At 45.7% G+C, this 16,143-nt stretch overlaps 1 protein-coding gene across 5 annotated transcripts in view; it reads right to left on the reverse strand.

Moving 5' to 3' along the window:
• Positions 1 to 6,822: 6,822 nt before the first annotated feature.
• Positions 6,823 to 16,143, reverse strand: part of PAMR1 (peptidase domain containing associated with muscle regeneration 1) — an 85,002-nt gene continuing 75,681 nt past the window's right edge. For all 5 annotated transcript variants that reach the window (XM_023744967.1, XM_006103736.2, XM_023744968.1 and 2 more), the window contains 5 exons: positions 15,733 to 15,945; positions 14,001 to 14,067; positions 10,702 to 10,934; positions 9,205 to 9,497; positions 6,823 to 7,925 (listed from right to left, as the gene is read on the reverse strand). In XM_023744967.1, coding sequence (XP_023600735.1) covers positions 7,389 to 7,925; positions 9,205 to 9,497; positions 10,702 to 10,934; positions 14,001 to 14,067; positions 15,733 to 15,945 — 1,343 coding nt within the window. In that variant the 3' untranslated portion in view covers positions 6,823 to 7,388. The remainder of the gene's footprint in view (positions 7,926 to 9,204; positions 9,498 to 10,701; positions 10,935 to 14,000; positions 14,068 to 15,732; positions 15,946 to 16,143) is intronic.

Genomic DNA, 16,143 nt, shown 5'->3' on the forward strand with positions numbered 1-16,143 from the left:
CTGGCTACTGCTGCTGCTGCTGCTGCTGCTGCTTTCATCACTCAAAAATGATCACAGTGGTAATGCTTGGGACCCAACAACACAGTACAGTTCAGTCTTTGGCTCTGTTTGTTGCCTTGTAGTCACCAAATAGAGAAAAGGGAACCATCCACTCGGGTATTTGGAGCAGGAAGACACAAGTTGAGCTCATTCACTCTTTTCCTGTTAACACACGTAAGAAGAGAGGGCTATTTTTACCTCTCTCTCTCTACACTATGAGAAGAGAGATGTTACTTCATCAAAATCTCAATTCAGACTGAGAACTTGGTCTAAATATAACCCATTCTTCAGGCAGAAACCATCTTATTAAGTTGAAAACTCGGAAAGACTAGAACATTTGTTAGCTACACTCATTGCCTGATGCATTCTAATCCAACGAGTGTGAATTCATTCCATTTATTTAGTGCGGATGAAAGAGGAGAAAGGACGCAAAAAGATGAACTGTGAGTCCTAGGTATATCATTCTTACATGTCAGCATCTTCTGCTATGAGATGATTTGAGGCTAAATGTCAGGGTTGGTACAAATTCTTTATGCCCACCACAGAAACCATACAATTTTGAATTAGAGTGACTGACGCTTTTTTAGTAGCCTGCTCCTGTATAAAGTGGAAATGCGTTTTGAGCGCGATTGCTGGTATTTTAATCCCCAGTTTCTTCTAATCGTGGCAAAGAATTCCAGTTATGCATCTTTCCCTTCTCTTTGTTCAGCTGGGACATTGTTCAGTAGTAGCATCTTTACGATGGGCAAAAGGATGGAGAGAAAATATTTTTTATTTTCTGAGGGGATTTCTTTGCTTGGCACCAGCTCACTGAGGTTAAATGCCACATGATTTGGCCGAAGGACAGAATCAAGGACCCAAGCGAAGCTCTCGGGACCTCAGAGAAAACCCAGGATGTTACTTGTTCTGTTTTCTCTATCCACTTCTTTATCAAATTACTTGGTAACTTTGAGAGAAGCTTTGTACCAAATACCAAAATGTATTTTTCTTATAAAGTTATTTTCTTTTAATATTTTTTTATTGATTTCAGAGAGGAAGGGAGAAGGAGAGAGAGAAACATCAAGGATGAGAGAGAATCATTGATTGGCTGCCTCCTGCATGTCCCCCACTGGGAATCGAGCCTGCAACTTGGGCATGTGGCCTGACCAGGAATGAAACCATGACTTCCTGGTTCATAGGTCAAGACTCAACCACTGAGCCACACCAGCCAGGCTAAAGTTATTTTCTTTATTCAGAAGAAGAGAGAGAAATCCACCAAGCAATTTAGCTCATAACTGAAATTATAGATTCGGAGATTTTTCTTAATCAAAGGCTGACTTGTGCCTTGGCATACTGACAGTAAATTAGAAGGATCCCAGTTCACTTATCAGCACCTGAAAAAATACTGTTTTATTTGTAACACCCTGTTCAGTTTTCCATGTAAGAATTAACCCTTAGAGTGCCGGGGAGCGCGATCGAGTTCCTCCTGTCTTTCACCAAAAGTGCTAGTAGTTCACTCTTTATTGATAGATGGCACCTAAGTGCAGATAGTTCTTCCTTTCTCTTGTGTTTGGCATTACCTTTTCCTCAAAACCGTAAGTTGGGGAACATAACACTCTTACTTTCCTCTGAGAATTTAATTTCTAATATCACTCTTTCACCCAAGAGCTATTCCCTATTTCTATCTCCTGACTTTTTCTCCCTGGTGTTGACAAAGCTCTCCATCAAACCGAGTCCACAAGCCACTCGGTGAATCGGAGTACAAACGTGAAGTGAGCCCTAACACACTCGGCATTGAGGCGGTCTTCTTAAAATGCTGGGCCTCAGCAGTGCATCCGGGCAGAGCCCTGCCAGGGAAAGCAGGTCCTGCTGCCAAGAAAAGCAAAGGGAGACCACAAATTGCTACCAAACCACTGCAAAATGTTCTCCTCTCTCCAAGAGCCCTGAAAAGATAAACGTCCCCAAGCCCTGGAGATCCAAAGTATTTCACTCAAAATGTTCACAGGGTACTGAAGGAGAAAAACTAAGGCAGGAGTGAAGATGCATGTGTCTCACTTCCTTGTGTCTTACATTGGCTGTCAGCTTTCCTCTTTTAATTCATCTTCACTTCAGATAATTCTCAGTTAGAATTCCATGCCCTTGTTTGAGTGCAATGAGGCCCAAGGTTTTCATTCATATCCAGGTTAGAAGCAAAAAAGACCCAAAGTCATAGCTAAAGGCTGTATCTGACGCGTTGATGACCTCACTGATAATTCCTAGTGCAAATGTAGGAATTCCTGGGCTTTGGTAAGTACAGTATGGTCCTGGCTGTGCCCTCTCGCCTTGTTCTCCCAGCTTCTCAAGTCGCCATGCACCATGGAAGTCCATTTCCAGCCTCCATCACACCACTCTCCTCCTCACACTTTCCCTCCTGGTTTCCTTCCCTCCTGCTTCCTCAAATATGCCAGGAGCCCCCCATTCTCAACATCTTGCACATACTCTTCTCTCTGCCTGAAATGACTACTCCCCATCTAGTAGTCAACTCCTTCTTAACTTGGCCATCACTTCCTCAGGGATGCTAACCTTTTACCTCATCCCTTCCAGATTAAATCCGTTACCCATGTTGTACAGTCTCACAGCATGCTGTAATTTCCTTACCAGTGCTTATCATGAATTCTAATTATGCACATATTTCTAGGATTATGAGACTGAGGACAAGCACCAAGTCTATTTTGTTAAACTTTAATCTTTCAGTCCTTGGCACATAGTAAGCACTCTATAAATTTTTGCTGATGAATAAATGACAGACAAGTAGAAAATCAATGAAATCACAATTCTTGATTGAATGCACGGAATAGATTTTTAAAACTAATATTCTGATATAGAAGGTAAATATAGAATTCCCATTAAGTTTTGAGTAGGTGGCATATTTGACAGTATGAGAATTTTTTTTTTAGTCTTTAATTTTTTTAAATGTGATTTTTAAAATTGATTTCAGAGAAGAGAGAGGGAGAAAGAGATAGAAACATTAATGATGAGAGAGAGTCATGATCAGCTGCCTCCTGCATGCCCCCTACTGGCGATCGAGCTGGCAACCCGAGCATGTGCCCTGACCTCCTGGTTCATGGGCTGATGCTCAACCAGAGCCACACAGCCAGGTGACAGCATGAGAATTCTTAAATCCCAAAGAACTGTAAAGATTCATAATCAAACCCCATACCTACAACTCCAGAAGACAATGTGTATTATGCCAGAAAGAAGAGAAGGAAAGGGTAAGATGACTACAAATTTTGTACTCATTTAGCTGAGCCTGGTCCCTTTTAGTTAAGTCCAGCCAGTACACACCCCCAACATACTAGTACATGCACATGCATGCACACGCGTGCGCGCACACACACACACACACACACACACACACACATGGGAAATGTAGAAAAAAATCACCCTGGCACTTTGTCTCAGAAATTTATTATGCTAACTCCCACTTACACAATCCCATTTCTCCTTGCTCTCAGCCTTCTTGATTCTTCTAAACTGGACCCATTTCTTTCCGCCCATATATCAACCCCACTCCATGAAATTTCAAGCTTATTTCTGCATGCTTGGAACTCAACAGCATTCTAAAACTTCTCTTCCTCTCTCTCCCCACTCCCCACTCATAAGGTTTCACATCACTGGTTTCTCAATCTCCAATCTCCTTGTCCTGAAGAATAACAAACCACCACTGTAATTGTGGCCAGTACAGTGGGTCACACACTGTTCTACATACTTAACTCATGTACGCGTCAGCTCACTGAATCCTCAGATGATTTCACTCCTGTTTACAGAGGAGACAGCTATAGGAGCAAGATTGAATGTCATGCTCAAGGTCACAGTGTGTAAGTGACAGAGCTGGGATTTGAGCTTAGGCTGGGTTTTCCAACCACTGCCTCTGTCTAGCACTGCCAACCTGACAGGCTTTTCTAGAATTCCAATTCTATCCTTTCACTCTTCTGGAGATTTCAAAATGAGCTTGATGTTTGCAATAAGAAGCCAAATTATTAATCCTAGCATTTGAGATCCACCACCAATTGACCACACCTTGACTGGCACTGTCTTAATTGGCCAACTTCACCTGTCGTTATAATAATGGCTTCATCCTGAGAAATAATGGCCCTTCTCGAAGCCATTCCCCTCCAGGCTTAATCTTATGTACTTTCCAATGTCTTTCTGTACTTAACAATATCCTACTTCCTTCCCATCCACCACTCCAAAGACTCAACTGAATTTCTAACTACCCTGTGAATGACAAGTTAACTGAAAGCACTGGCCTACTTGGACTGTCCCTTCCTCTCAATTCCTGTTGGAGTTTATGTAAGTGAATACAGGGTGAGTTGACTATTCAGTTATTCTTGAAAGTCGACTTAATATGTAAACCTGGCCACTCTAAGGAAAGTAAGAGTCTTGCCTAAATAACATAGATTTTACTTAAATTTTGTGTACCATGTAATAAAAAATATTCATTTAAGTAAAATCTATGAATATAAATAAATTTCATTTAAGTAAATTTAGGCAATACTTATACACACGTTTTTTTCAATGTCTTCCAGCCAAAGACCACCAGATCCTGCTCCGGAGGGGATCAGAGTCATTGATTTCTGAGATGATTTGAATGTGAACCAAATCTGAGTGGTGAGGCAAAGATGGAAAATGGCACTAAATAGTAAAGAGGATGTCAAGAAAGTACGGGACATGTGATCCAGGGGAGGTGTCAGGAGAGGGTTGGAGAACGGAGAGTACGAGCTTGGTACCCATGTGAGATGTGCCCACAGATGCAGATGTGGTGGCGTGATGGCGCTGTGCCCAGATGGACAGCCCTGCCCTGCCAAGTAATCTAGGCACCAACTATATGCCATTTACTATGTTCAGTGCTTTATACAATATCTCACTAAATCATCACAGCTAACACACAAGACAGATTTTATCATGCCCATCTAACAGATGGTGAAACTGAGCTAGAGAGGTTAGGTGACTTGCCCAAGATCACTTAGAAAAGAAGCTGAAAGACAGGAATTTGAATTTAGATCTCTTTGATCAGACTTCCATTGCACCTCTCAAGATCCGAGCTTCCTAGGTTTAAAAAAAAGCAAAACGAAAAAAATTTTGAGCAACCTGATAAAGTATTTGTAGAAGCTAATGCTCCAGCCTCAGTTAAGGCCTAAGATGACTGCACCCTTATGTCAACCTCAGCTCCCCAATTCCTAACTCACTGAAATAGAGAGGGACTAAACATTTCTTGTTTTAGCCCACTAAGCATTGGATGTTTGTTACTCAGAAATTGATAATACACTTCTGTTAGATTAAGCCAGCGATTTTCAACCCGTGTGCCGCAAGAATTTTTAAATCCTGCAATATGTACCTGACTACAGGGGCACTGACCTCTTTTCCCTTAGATTGTTAAAAGAAAAAAAGAATAAGAAGAAAGACAACAGCTAATACAATAGCCATTCGGTGTGAATTAATTAAAATTATACCTATTTTTTGTCGGATCAGCAAAACGTATTATATATTTTTAGTGTGCCGCAGAATTTTAGTTAATGTGTTCCATGAGATGGAAAAGGTTGAGAATTGTTGAGTTAAGCCATAAGGATGTGGGGGGGGGGGTGAGTAAAAGGAGTAGAATGTGACTTACAGAAAGCCTGACAAAAAGAGAAAGTACCAGAAATTCTCCTCTGGCTCAGGGAATTATTTAAAGACACAGATTTGGAGACAAATGTGTCCTGACTTCCAGTCTTGGGACTAAGTTTTTGAGGTCATAGTTCTCTGATATATCAAGGAAGAATCAGGCTCCTGTTTGGTCTATGGGAGTGAATGTCCCCCCGGGTACCCTGTACTGACCCTGGTCTCTGAGCACTCAGGAGGTATAGGAAAAACCCCAAGAAGTTCCCAGAGACCCCTGAGGGAGGAAGAGGAGGTCACGGAGAGTCTGGTTGGGTAGCTGCCAGGGAAGGTCATCATTGTGGCCATGAGTCTGAGTGACCAAACCAGGGTCAAAGAGCCATCACTCCCACATGTCAGGAGAACCAGTGCCAGCCAGAGCTGAGGAGGAGCCAAGTCGGCAGGCTGGGCCTCAGGGAAGCAGAGAGAACACAGCACACAGTGGTTACAGACCCCCACACCCAATGTCAATGTCAGCAAAATGGCCAGGAATGTGGAAGACTCATCACACACACCCAGGAACCAGCAGGAACTCATCCCTGTTCATCCCAGTGTTTAAAGTCACAGAAGCCTCCATGCACCGACTTGGAGAGGAAGACATTGGTGAAGAGAGCAAGACGGAAAGAGAACGTTACTGAAGAGATCATTCAGGGGTTGGATTGGCTTGAGTTCATTTGTTATCTCTACTCTCCAGTGGGGCTTGAAAGGAAAATCACAGAAGTTATAGCAAACAAGGAGGCTACAGTCTCTTGGCAAATCTCCATCTAATGGAGTAAATAGGTGATTCCAGTTCAGATTCTATGAAACTCTGTCATAAAGATTCATGGAGGTTCAAGGCAGGGTTCTGTGCTAGAGCTAGAACATGAGAACCAGAAGAAACACTAGACATCACCTAATTCCTGGTACTTTCCTCTGTGCCTTATTGGATGGCACCCATGTCTCTCCTCCCCCAGCCCACGACCCAGCAAACTCCAAGGGCTGGAATTCAAAAGATGGCATCAGCTGTGCCATATGCATTTTGGGAAATTATACCTTTAGGATCTATTTTAAAGGGCTGTCACCCAGCCATCGGCCCCCACACATGCCGCTCAGAGCAGTAGCATGCAGAAATCAGCCGTAGCACACTTGTCCTGTAGGTCAGAAGCCAACCCTTATTTTATTCAAATGTGTACAGGAGATGGGGAAGGAACAGGACCACACAGTACTGTGGCAGTGTGCACAAAAGCCACCGTCAACATCTCATCCAGGCTCCGCTGTCCTGGGCTGTCTCTTAGGCAGCTCCTTGGAGCTTGGTCTGGATGGATGGAGTCTTGGAAGAGACCTCATGAAACCCAGGCCTCCCGGTCAACCCTTCTCCACCAGGGCTGACCATGACATTTGCACCATGGGAGGGCAGGTGGGGAAGGCCACCAGGTCATTTGAATGGGGATGTTTTCTTTGCTGGTCACATAGTCTTTTTTGAAGCAACCCAGTTCTTGCAAGCAGGTGTCTTCCAAATGGTCAGAGCAGCCGGGGAGGCAGGGGCCTATTCCCCCTCCACGAGCTCTCCTCACCCTCCACGAGCTCTGTGCTTGAAATCAGAAGCCCTGGCTCTGCCAAATTCAAGGGCAGAATCCCACCTCAGGTCCACTCTGCCTCATGCAACACACGCACGCATGCACGGAGGCACAGGCACGCTCTCAGTGGGCCTGGGCTCACTTCATGTTTCTCTCGATCCAGTCCTTAAAAGGCAGCACCTTGCTGAAGGCCGTGTAGAGGCTGTGGCTGCACGTTTTGTCGTAGCTCCAGCTGACCAGCCCCACCAGATGCCAGCGCGGCTCAGGGGACGCCTGTCCCGGGAAGGACACAGCCGCGATGCCCCCCGTCTCTGCCGTGCAGATGTCGGAAGGGGCGGCGGGGTCCCGGCTGGCACAGAACATGTTGTCCGTGACACTCACTGGGATGCCGTGCTCTTCGTGCTGCTCCTCACACATCAGCGAGTCCACCACCCTGAACACCCCCGAGCGTAGCATGTCGTTCTTGTAGCCGGGGCTCCTCACGTCTGCCAGGACGTTCCAGCCGGCCACGGTGATGTGGGCCTCCTGGAAGGCGGTGCTGAGGTCCCGGGTGGCCGCGAGGCAGATGGGCTGGACGCGGGTGCTGATGCGAGCCTTGTCCAGGAGCTTCAGGACGGCGATGTCAGCGTCCAGCAGGATGGGGTCGTAGTTGGGGTGCAGAATGATTGCAGAAATCTACACGTGAAAGGAATGGACAGCAATGGTGAGCCGTCCACTCCTCAGTGGACAAGAGCAGGAAAGCCTTGGGGCTGAATTATCGGGAATAAATGTCTTAAGAGACAGTTGCGATTATTTGGAGATACTTTGCCCAAAAGATCATAGAAAGCAATTGCTCTGTTTCCAGGGTTGCAAACTGAAATGCCTACTGGGGCCTGGCTGATACTTTAAATAAGTGGAGTGGAAAGGTGAGGCTGCAGGCGATGAGGGCACACACTCCATCTAGAGTGGGCAATTGCCACCTGGCTCCGGCTGACCACTGCCATGCAGTAATGGGGCCAGCATTCTAACTCTGCCAGAGACTAGACGCCAGATCTTCATCTGAAACCTGATTTTTAAATGTTGGCGAATAACTGATTTAAAAATGATATGTTAGCATGATTGAAACACAAACCCCTACAGGCTACCAGTTGGCAATCCCAAGTCCACTGTAAACATCTCATTTATCTTCAACCCAATAAAATAGAATGTTCCACAGACTTTTCTGCAAGTCTTCCCTGACTGTCCCAACGCTTGCTGATCACTCTTTGATGGGGGCCTCTAGGAGCTTACATCTGTGATACCTTCTACCATTTTATGTATTTTTTCTATTATTCCACCTACATTTGGGTTAATTTCCTCAGGGCTTCTCTTGAATTGAACTAATCATGATACACTAGTCTGTCTCTACCACTACTAGCCTGTGGACTCTTTAGGGCAAAAACCATGGATGGATGGATGGATGGATGGATGGATGGATGGATGGATGGATGAATGGATAGATGAATGGATGAACAAATGGACAGATGGATAGCTGAACAGATGGATGGGTGGGTGGATGGATGGATAGGTGGGTAGGTAGCTAAAGGAGATAGAGGGAAGGAGGCAGGCAGGGAAACAGAGAAAAATATTATAAATTGATTTGGAATATCTTGGATAAAACCTTTCTATGTCCTCAAAGCCTACCCAGTACAGTGCCCTAAACATAACAGGTGGTTAACTTTTGATGACCACAATGGGAGATATTTGTTACTATCTTATTTTTAAAACAATTAAATGGAAAAAAAAAGACTCTGTAATCTTTCTAGATGCTCCCTCCCTATAGTTGTCAATATGAAATACTGGGTACCTGCTACATGCCAGGCTCTCTGCTGGGTGCCAATGTGCTAAGGTGAAGGACTGACACCATCACTGCTCTCCTAAAGCTGGGAGTTTGCTGAGCCAGAGGTCCAGGGTCCACGTTGTGACCCTCTCTTACCCGCAAGCTCTGGATGGTCTTCTCATCCCGGTCGTCATCCCGGTAGAATTTCCCCAGCACGACTTTGAGGTCTGCTGTCTTGACCATGGTGACCTTCCCCAGGTCAGTTACGCAGTGGGCAGCCACCACCACGGTCCGCTCATTCACCAGGGCACCGCTGCAGACCAGGAACCACTCATCCTTGTGCAGGCTGCCCCCATGCACCCCGCTGACCCTCCGGTAGATGGCCGCCTGCCACGGCCAGCGCAGCCCCTGGGTCTTCGGAGCAGTGATGTTCTCTGTTTTCCCACAGACTACAGGGAAAGCAGGGGCTCAGTAAGATCAGCTCAGAAGAGAAATGTGTCACACAACCAAGAGAGCACAAACCCATCGGTGTCATGACTAAGAATGTAACTTGTGGGGTTTTTTCCCCACTTTATTAAATATTAATCAATCACCTTGCCATAGTTGGCTATAAAGTCTGGGGTAAAGATTGGAGACTTCCAATCCCAGGCACTTACTGGGCAAGTTGCTTAATAATCTCAAAAGCCCCAGTCTTTTGCTTTCAAAATGGATAGAGTAATAGCAATCACCTCACAGGTTGAGATGATGTATAAAACCAGTTAGACTTGAAATACTATGACTATCATTATAAAGCTCACCACCATGGACTAAGCCATGTTGCTTTCCTTTGACAAAGAGGATGGGAAGGTAGCTTAGGATGTGCAAGACCCTATTCCAAACACGTCTACATATTATCTCAGTAATCATTATAACATTATGAGTAATTAATACCTCATTATCTATATATATAAAAGCCTAGTGACTGAATGGTGGACCGACCAGAATGACCAGTCGACCAGTCGCTATGACGTGCACTGACCACCAGGGGGCAGACCCTCAATGCAGGAGCTGCCCCCTGGTGGTCAGTGCACTCTCACAGTGGTAGCGCCACTTGGCTGACCGGGATGAGTGGCTGCTCTTGCAGTGGCATGAGCAGCGCTCCCACAGCAGGCCGATCCCCACAGGCCACGCCCCCCCACCAGTGCACGAATCCGTGCACCGGGCCTCTAGTCTAATTAATAACAATAACTTAATTAATACCATTGATTAATGAGGATGACAACTGGGCTTTGACAGGGTAACCAAGATGACATAACTAGAAGCTATCTGACACCTTTAACCCCTTCTCCACTTGCTTTTTAATGACTGCTCTCTCCCTTTTCTCCAAGTAAATATAATAGAATTAGCCACAAGAAAGTATGCCCCATCCCCCCAAAATTATCTAAGATTCAATGAGTTAATTTCTCCTGGGTAATAAGTTTAAGCCACAGGAAGGAAACTCTAACTGGAATTTCAGACATCACCAAGCTAGGGAAAGTATTAGAGTACCATTCCTTTGGGCAAGGAACTTCCCCCCACCCCTCTGCCCCCCGCCCAAAAAAAGGGTTAATGACTTTTCACAGGCTGCCGTGTAGGATGTAAGCTGCCCAAGCCTAAGGATGAACCTTGACTCACTAGGGATGCAGGACGGGGCACGCCCACTCCACTTCCCAGTTCTCAGACAGGTCCTCCGGCTGCTGCCCAGGCGGCGGTAGAAAGGCGAGATGCACTCATACTGGAGCTGGGTGTGCAGATGTTGGTACCCAGTGGGCAGGTCTCCAAAGGGAAGGGCTGGCTTCTTGGTAGGGACGCCCTGAAGTTTCTGCTTGCTGAAGGTAGATGAGTACAGCTGGTGTAACGGGGTCTCCCTGCATCGGGGCACATGGGTCCAGAGAGAGAGCAAAGTGAGACAGTCAGTGTGGCCTTTTTAGTTCCATGCCAATCCCCATGTAGATATTTGGTTACATTCAAAGAAAGCAATGGATTCTGTCTCTCTCCTTCCTTTATCTCCCCTTTTCTTTCATTCTCTGTCTCTCTTTCTCCTTTCCTCTCCCGGCCTCCCCCGCTCCACACACACACACACACACTTCCCTTCTACCATTGCGCAAATTATCTTGCACATTTCAACCTTCATTTTATTCTCCATTTCCATTTCTGGCATGTCTCCAGCTGTCAAGGATTTTAACCAAAGAAGATAATATCTGACATAATAGCTGCTATCCAAAGGAACACTAACATGCACACACACAAAAATTAAATTAAACAGGAAAGGGAGTTAATTTGAATGGGAGAAATCCAGACGTGTATTTTTTTTCTCCAACCGTTATCATAATGGGGCAATATCAGAAATTGGCTTGAACTAAACTGAGTTGCTACAGTAGCTTGATTTAGCAATTAGTGGATGTAATTAGTACACCTCGGAGAATAGAGCTTTCTCTCAGGGCACATTGATTGGGAAAAATATGGAGTGTTGTGTGTAAATGTCAAAAGGTTTTTTAAATGAGCCCCGAAGTTGAAGCCCCCGGAGACCACTTGGGGATTCTTGGGGGAGATGTACGCACATCCTACAGCTTGTGTTCATTTTATGTCGGTGCATAATGGCTGTTAACTGGAAAGTTAGAATTCCTTTAGGAATCAATGTGCTCATCCCGGCTTATTGAATGGAGGGAGGAAGCCCAGAAAGGTAAGTGGGAGTGCCTGAGGGCACACAGGAAGCTAAGCCGGTACCCAAGGCAGCACTTAGCAGCCATGATTCCCACCCTGCTGTCTCTACCGCACCGATTTCATAGCATCTAAAGCGATTAATTTCAGCTGTCTCTACAGGGCTTTGCTCAGAGCAGATATTCAATGCCCATGGATTTCATCAGAGAGATCCTCAGCTCATGTTCAGAACCAGGTCTGCAGCTCAGGGAGCTCCCGGATTTGCAAACAAGCTCACCTCTTGGGCCATCTGCTGAAGGCCTACACTGCCTTCGGGGGTTCCCGGTAAGCCTGGCTGCTGGAGATTGGCATATCCCCGCTCCAGCAGCCTGTCTTCCAGAAAGATTCTTAAAACCAAGTTTTAGGCTTGCTTTCTTATCTACATGGGACACCTGGCACCAGGGCCCCTGACCTCCCATTACAAGTGCTTTTAAAATGCAAAGCCGGAGTTCTTTTGTTAACAGCTCGGGCCTCCTCTATGAGATGTCTACTTGGGAAGGACAGGTGGGTCAGGCTTATCCCACTGGCTGAGGGTCCAGCCCAGGTGACTCACAAAGATCAGAAAAGGGGGTGGAATCTGGATTCCACTGCCACTGCCCCCACGGAAAGGCCCTGCCTGAAAAGGGAAAGACAGACATGGGAGTGAGACAGCCACAGGAAGGAGAGACTGATGAATATCCTGCTGCAAGAACATTTCAGGTCACGTAGTTGGGGTTGGGGTCAATTCTACTCACTTATTGTTACTATTTCCAAAAAAATTATTACTGACAGGTGTGCATAAGGCTAAGGTGTTTTTGCTAAGGCCTTTACATAGACTTAGTTAAAGTTTCGTGCATAAGGGAGTAGACTGTAAAGATTTCAGACCCTGGAAACCCTGCATTTGCATCTTGGCTTTGCCATTTCTTCTACCAATGTGACCTTGAGCAAGTTTCTTAATTTCTCTGAACCTCAGTTTACCCATCAGTAATAGAAATGGTAATAAAATGTATAATAAAATGATAATAAGACCTACTTTGGAGATTGTCGTAAGGATTAAATGAGCTAAAAGATATAAAGCATTCGGAAGAGCAACGGGCACACCGCCAACACCCAATCAAAGTTAGTGTTGCATTTAATCCTTACACGGGACTGAAGTTATTATGATTACTCTTCTTTTTCAAAAGAGGAAATGAAAGTCTCAGCAAGATTAGGAACTTGCTAAGGATACCCAGTTCTAAAGAGAGAGACCAGGTCTTGAACCCTTGTTTGCCCATCCAGTTCAGTCATTCAATAGATGTTTATCAGGGGCCTCCTCCTCAGCCGATCAATGATTCTCTCTCATCATTAATGTTTCTATCTCTCCCTCGCCATTCCTCTCTGAAATCAATTAAAAAATATAAAAGGTGAAGCATAGCAAAGGCCAGAGAGCACTAAGTAAAGAAGTCAGCTCAGGGTCAAGGTGGAGGAGAGGGGTTGCTAGTTTTTAAAGGACAGTCAGGGAAGGTCTCTTTGCGAGGTAAAAGCTGACCAGAGGACTGGAGGAAGCAAGGTGTTAAACCTCATTGTAATCCAGTGGAAGCAGCCTCCAGACAGAAATGCAAACGCTGTGGAGCAGATCTATGCTTGGAGGGCTATGGCAAAAGCAAGGGGGCCGTGTGGCTGCAGAGGAAAGAGTGAGGAGAGGATGCTGGGAGATGAGATGAGAAGAGTATTTCCTACAAAGGAAAGGAGTAGAAATGGGTCTGTTCTCTCCCTACTGGGTGGTGCCCTTCTGTCCTTCCAGGAGTAAGGCAGGGTGGGTGCACTCGAGGGTTCAAAGTCCTCCTCAGGGTAGGCATTCATCTCTAGTTCCTGGGCTCCACCAGCCTGCCTCATCTGGTTGGTTACTACCAAGAACATCTTCCTGAGCCACAGCTGGCTGCATCTGGCAGGAATGCCATCTCCCTAGGAGCTGCCATAATAAATACATAGACATTTCAGGAAGAGTAAAGTATGGAAATCCAGTTCATCAAAGATCATCTTCAAGTCTCGCTTCCCAGCAGCCACCTACTTTCCCAGGATCCAGCGAAATCCAACCATTGCTACCTCTTGGCTAAAGGCAGCTGGCTAACCAGCCACCATCCAACAAGCCCTATTCTCTCATGCCAATCAGCACTGAGTGTCCCTAAGAAACCCGAGCTGCGTGGCCAAACACAAGTGGGAAAAGGGGTGGGGAGGGAACCTTCATGCTCCTTCACCTTCGGAGGTGAGCTCACCTGGACTGAACCTGCATTGGAAGAACTCTCCGTCTCACCAGGTCTGAGATCTTTGGTTCCCGGCAGGCTAGGGATAAAAGAGACAGCGCTGGAGATTCTTGTTCCATTTTAACTGCTCCCGTCATTCAGTGCAGACGCCGACCTGACCACCTTTTCTGGACACCACACGTTCCCCAGGCTCTCGGAGGTGGGACGTGTGCAAGCTTGGAGAGCTTAGCAGAAACACAACTAATACCCCCGCTGAAGAGCCCAGGTGTACACTTCGGAAGAGCTCTCCACCTGTGTGGTTTGGAACAATGGCGGCTAACAGACTAGGATTATCCGGACACATAAGTAGTATTTGCAAACTTGGTCAAAATGGCATAAAAGTCAAAGCGAAGATTCTGAAATCTAGCCCAACAAAGGGAATTACAAGGTTCTCACGTAAACGCAGACAGCGGTGTCAACTGGTACGTCTTGGGTAACTGACTCCTCCACGTCGCTTCCTTGCAAGGAAGGCTCCTAACAACCCTTTGAGGGCGAGTCAAAGCCCAGTTTAATTTTCAAGTCTTTTCTTCTTCCCCAGTAAAAAGAAATCCTCCCCACGTCACTTTCTCAATCAAGCAGCCAACATTCATCTCATTAGCAACCTAGAAAACTGGAGTTGTATTAACTTGTAAGAGAAGAGTTGACAAAAATCTCCAGGGGCATATGGGACACCCTTTCCATGCTTAATGAAACCAAGAATCGGGGAGTCTGTGCTGGTGGGGATGAAAGTCGCTTCTGGCTCGAGTCTAAAGGGATTTATTCCTTTCACAAACCACCCTCTTTCATTCCTTTTTCCCATGATTAGGGTTGTTGACAAATACCCAGAAGGGAAAGTGGAGGCTTGAGGCAATTATCTGGATAATCTAGGCCAAGGACATATCCCCACTGCCAAGGGGTAAGGGGCATACTCCTCTATACAACATTCCTTTGTTTTCTGGTCCCCAACCACCTTTTTTCATTTATCTCCCAGATTGCCTCACTTTAAGTTGACATGATTCTTTCACTCCTGCCTATCCTTCTTTTCTTCTCCTTTGTTTTCCAACTAGATTATCACCCCAGCTCCTCTTCGCCTCTACGAATCCTCCCGAGCCACCCAGACGGGCTCCAAGCCTCCTCACTGCATGCAATTGTCCCTGCTCCAGGCATTAGGGTCTTTCCTTTCTCTAAACATGCACTGCCCATCTGTTCTTGGAGCTCTGCCTTGGAGGGTCAAGAGTTTTCTGCCTTTTAAAGATGCTGGTAAACATTTTAACATCTCAAACCTCCCTTCACCTAGGCTGGTAGGAATGGTGTGTCCATCTTGTTTCATTTCCTGCACGAACTTCATGTTACATAGAGAGGAGATAAATGTAGCTATAAAAATGCATCCTGATTGCTTCAATCCAGTCCTTGGGTTTGCATATTGAAACTCAGCCCTGTCATCTTTCCTAAACTGCTCTGATAACCACATACTGTTCTCGATCACATCAAGATGTTGTGATTAGGGTGAGCATGTATTGGTTACATCTTCACCTTTTTGGCGGTCCCAAACAGAAGCAAATGTTTTTAGGGATGGTCTCCAACCTAAGATTAATAAATATATGGTTCCAGTGAGGACTCAGGGAGAAAGGAATTTTCCCAGCAGCTCAAACTCATGGATGGGAGCTACCGAAGTCCAGCAACTCCACCTCTCTTTCTGTAGACTTCGGAAATCTTTGCAAGTTACCTTTTATGCAGATGGGCTGCTTCCCTGACCACGCTCCACTCTGCTGGCAAGTTCTGTTCTCGTTGCCACTAAGAACATACGAGCTGTTACAGAAGAAGGAGAAGACGGTGCCAACTTTTGCATGGCGCCCATTGATGAGTCCAGGGCCTCCCGTTATTTTCTTGTATCCATTGACTGGACCCCCGGGGTCTGAGCAGTTTCTTTCTTCAATGACTAAAGCGAGAATGAAAGAACAGGAGAGCTATTAAAAGTCTGAAGCATTCCATTTTAGGATCGAATCTTTTCACGTTTAACTGAATGAAAAAGGCAGTGACACGGAGCCTGCTAACAATGGCACTCAACGGAATTACCAAGAGAACATGCACAATAGGAAATGCATGTATTAGTCATATCTTCACCTTTTTAAACAAC

This window comes from Myotis lucifugus, unplaced genomic scaffold (genome assembly GCF_000147115.1).
Source record: "Myotis lucifugus unplaced genomic scaffold, Myoluc2.0 scaffold_502, whole genome shotgun sequence".
Taxonomy (NCBI): Eukaryota; Metazoa; Chordata; class Mammalia; order Chiroptera; family Vespertilionidae; genus Myotis; species Myotis lucifugus.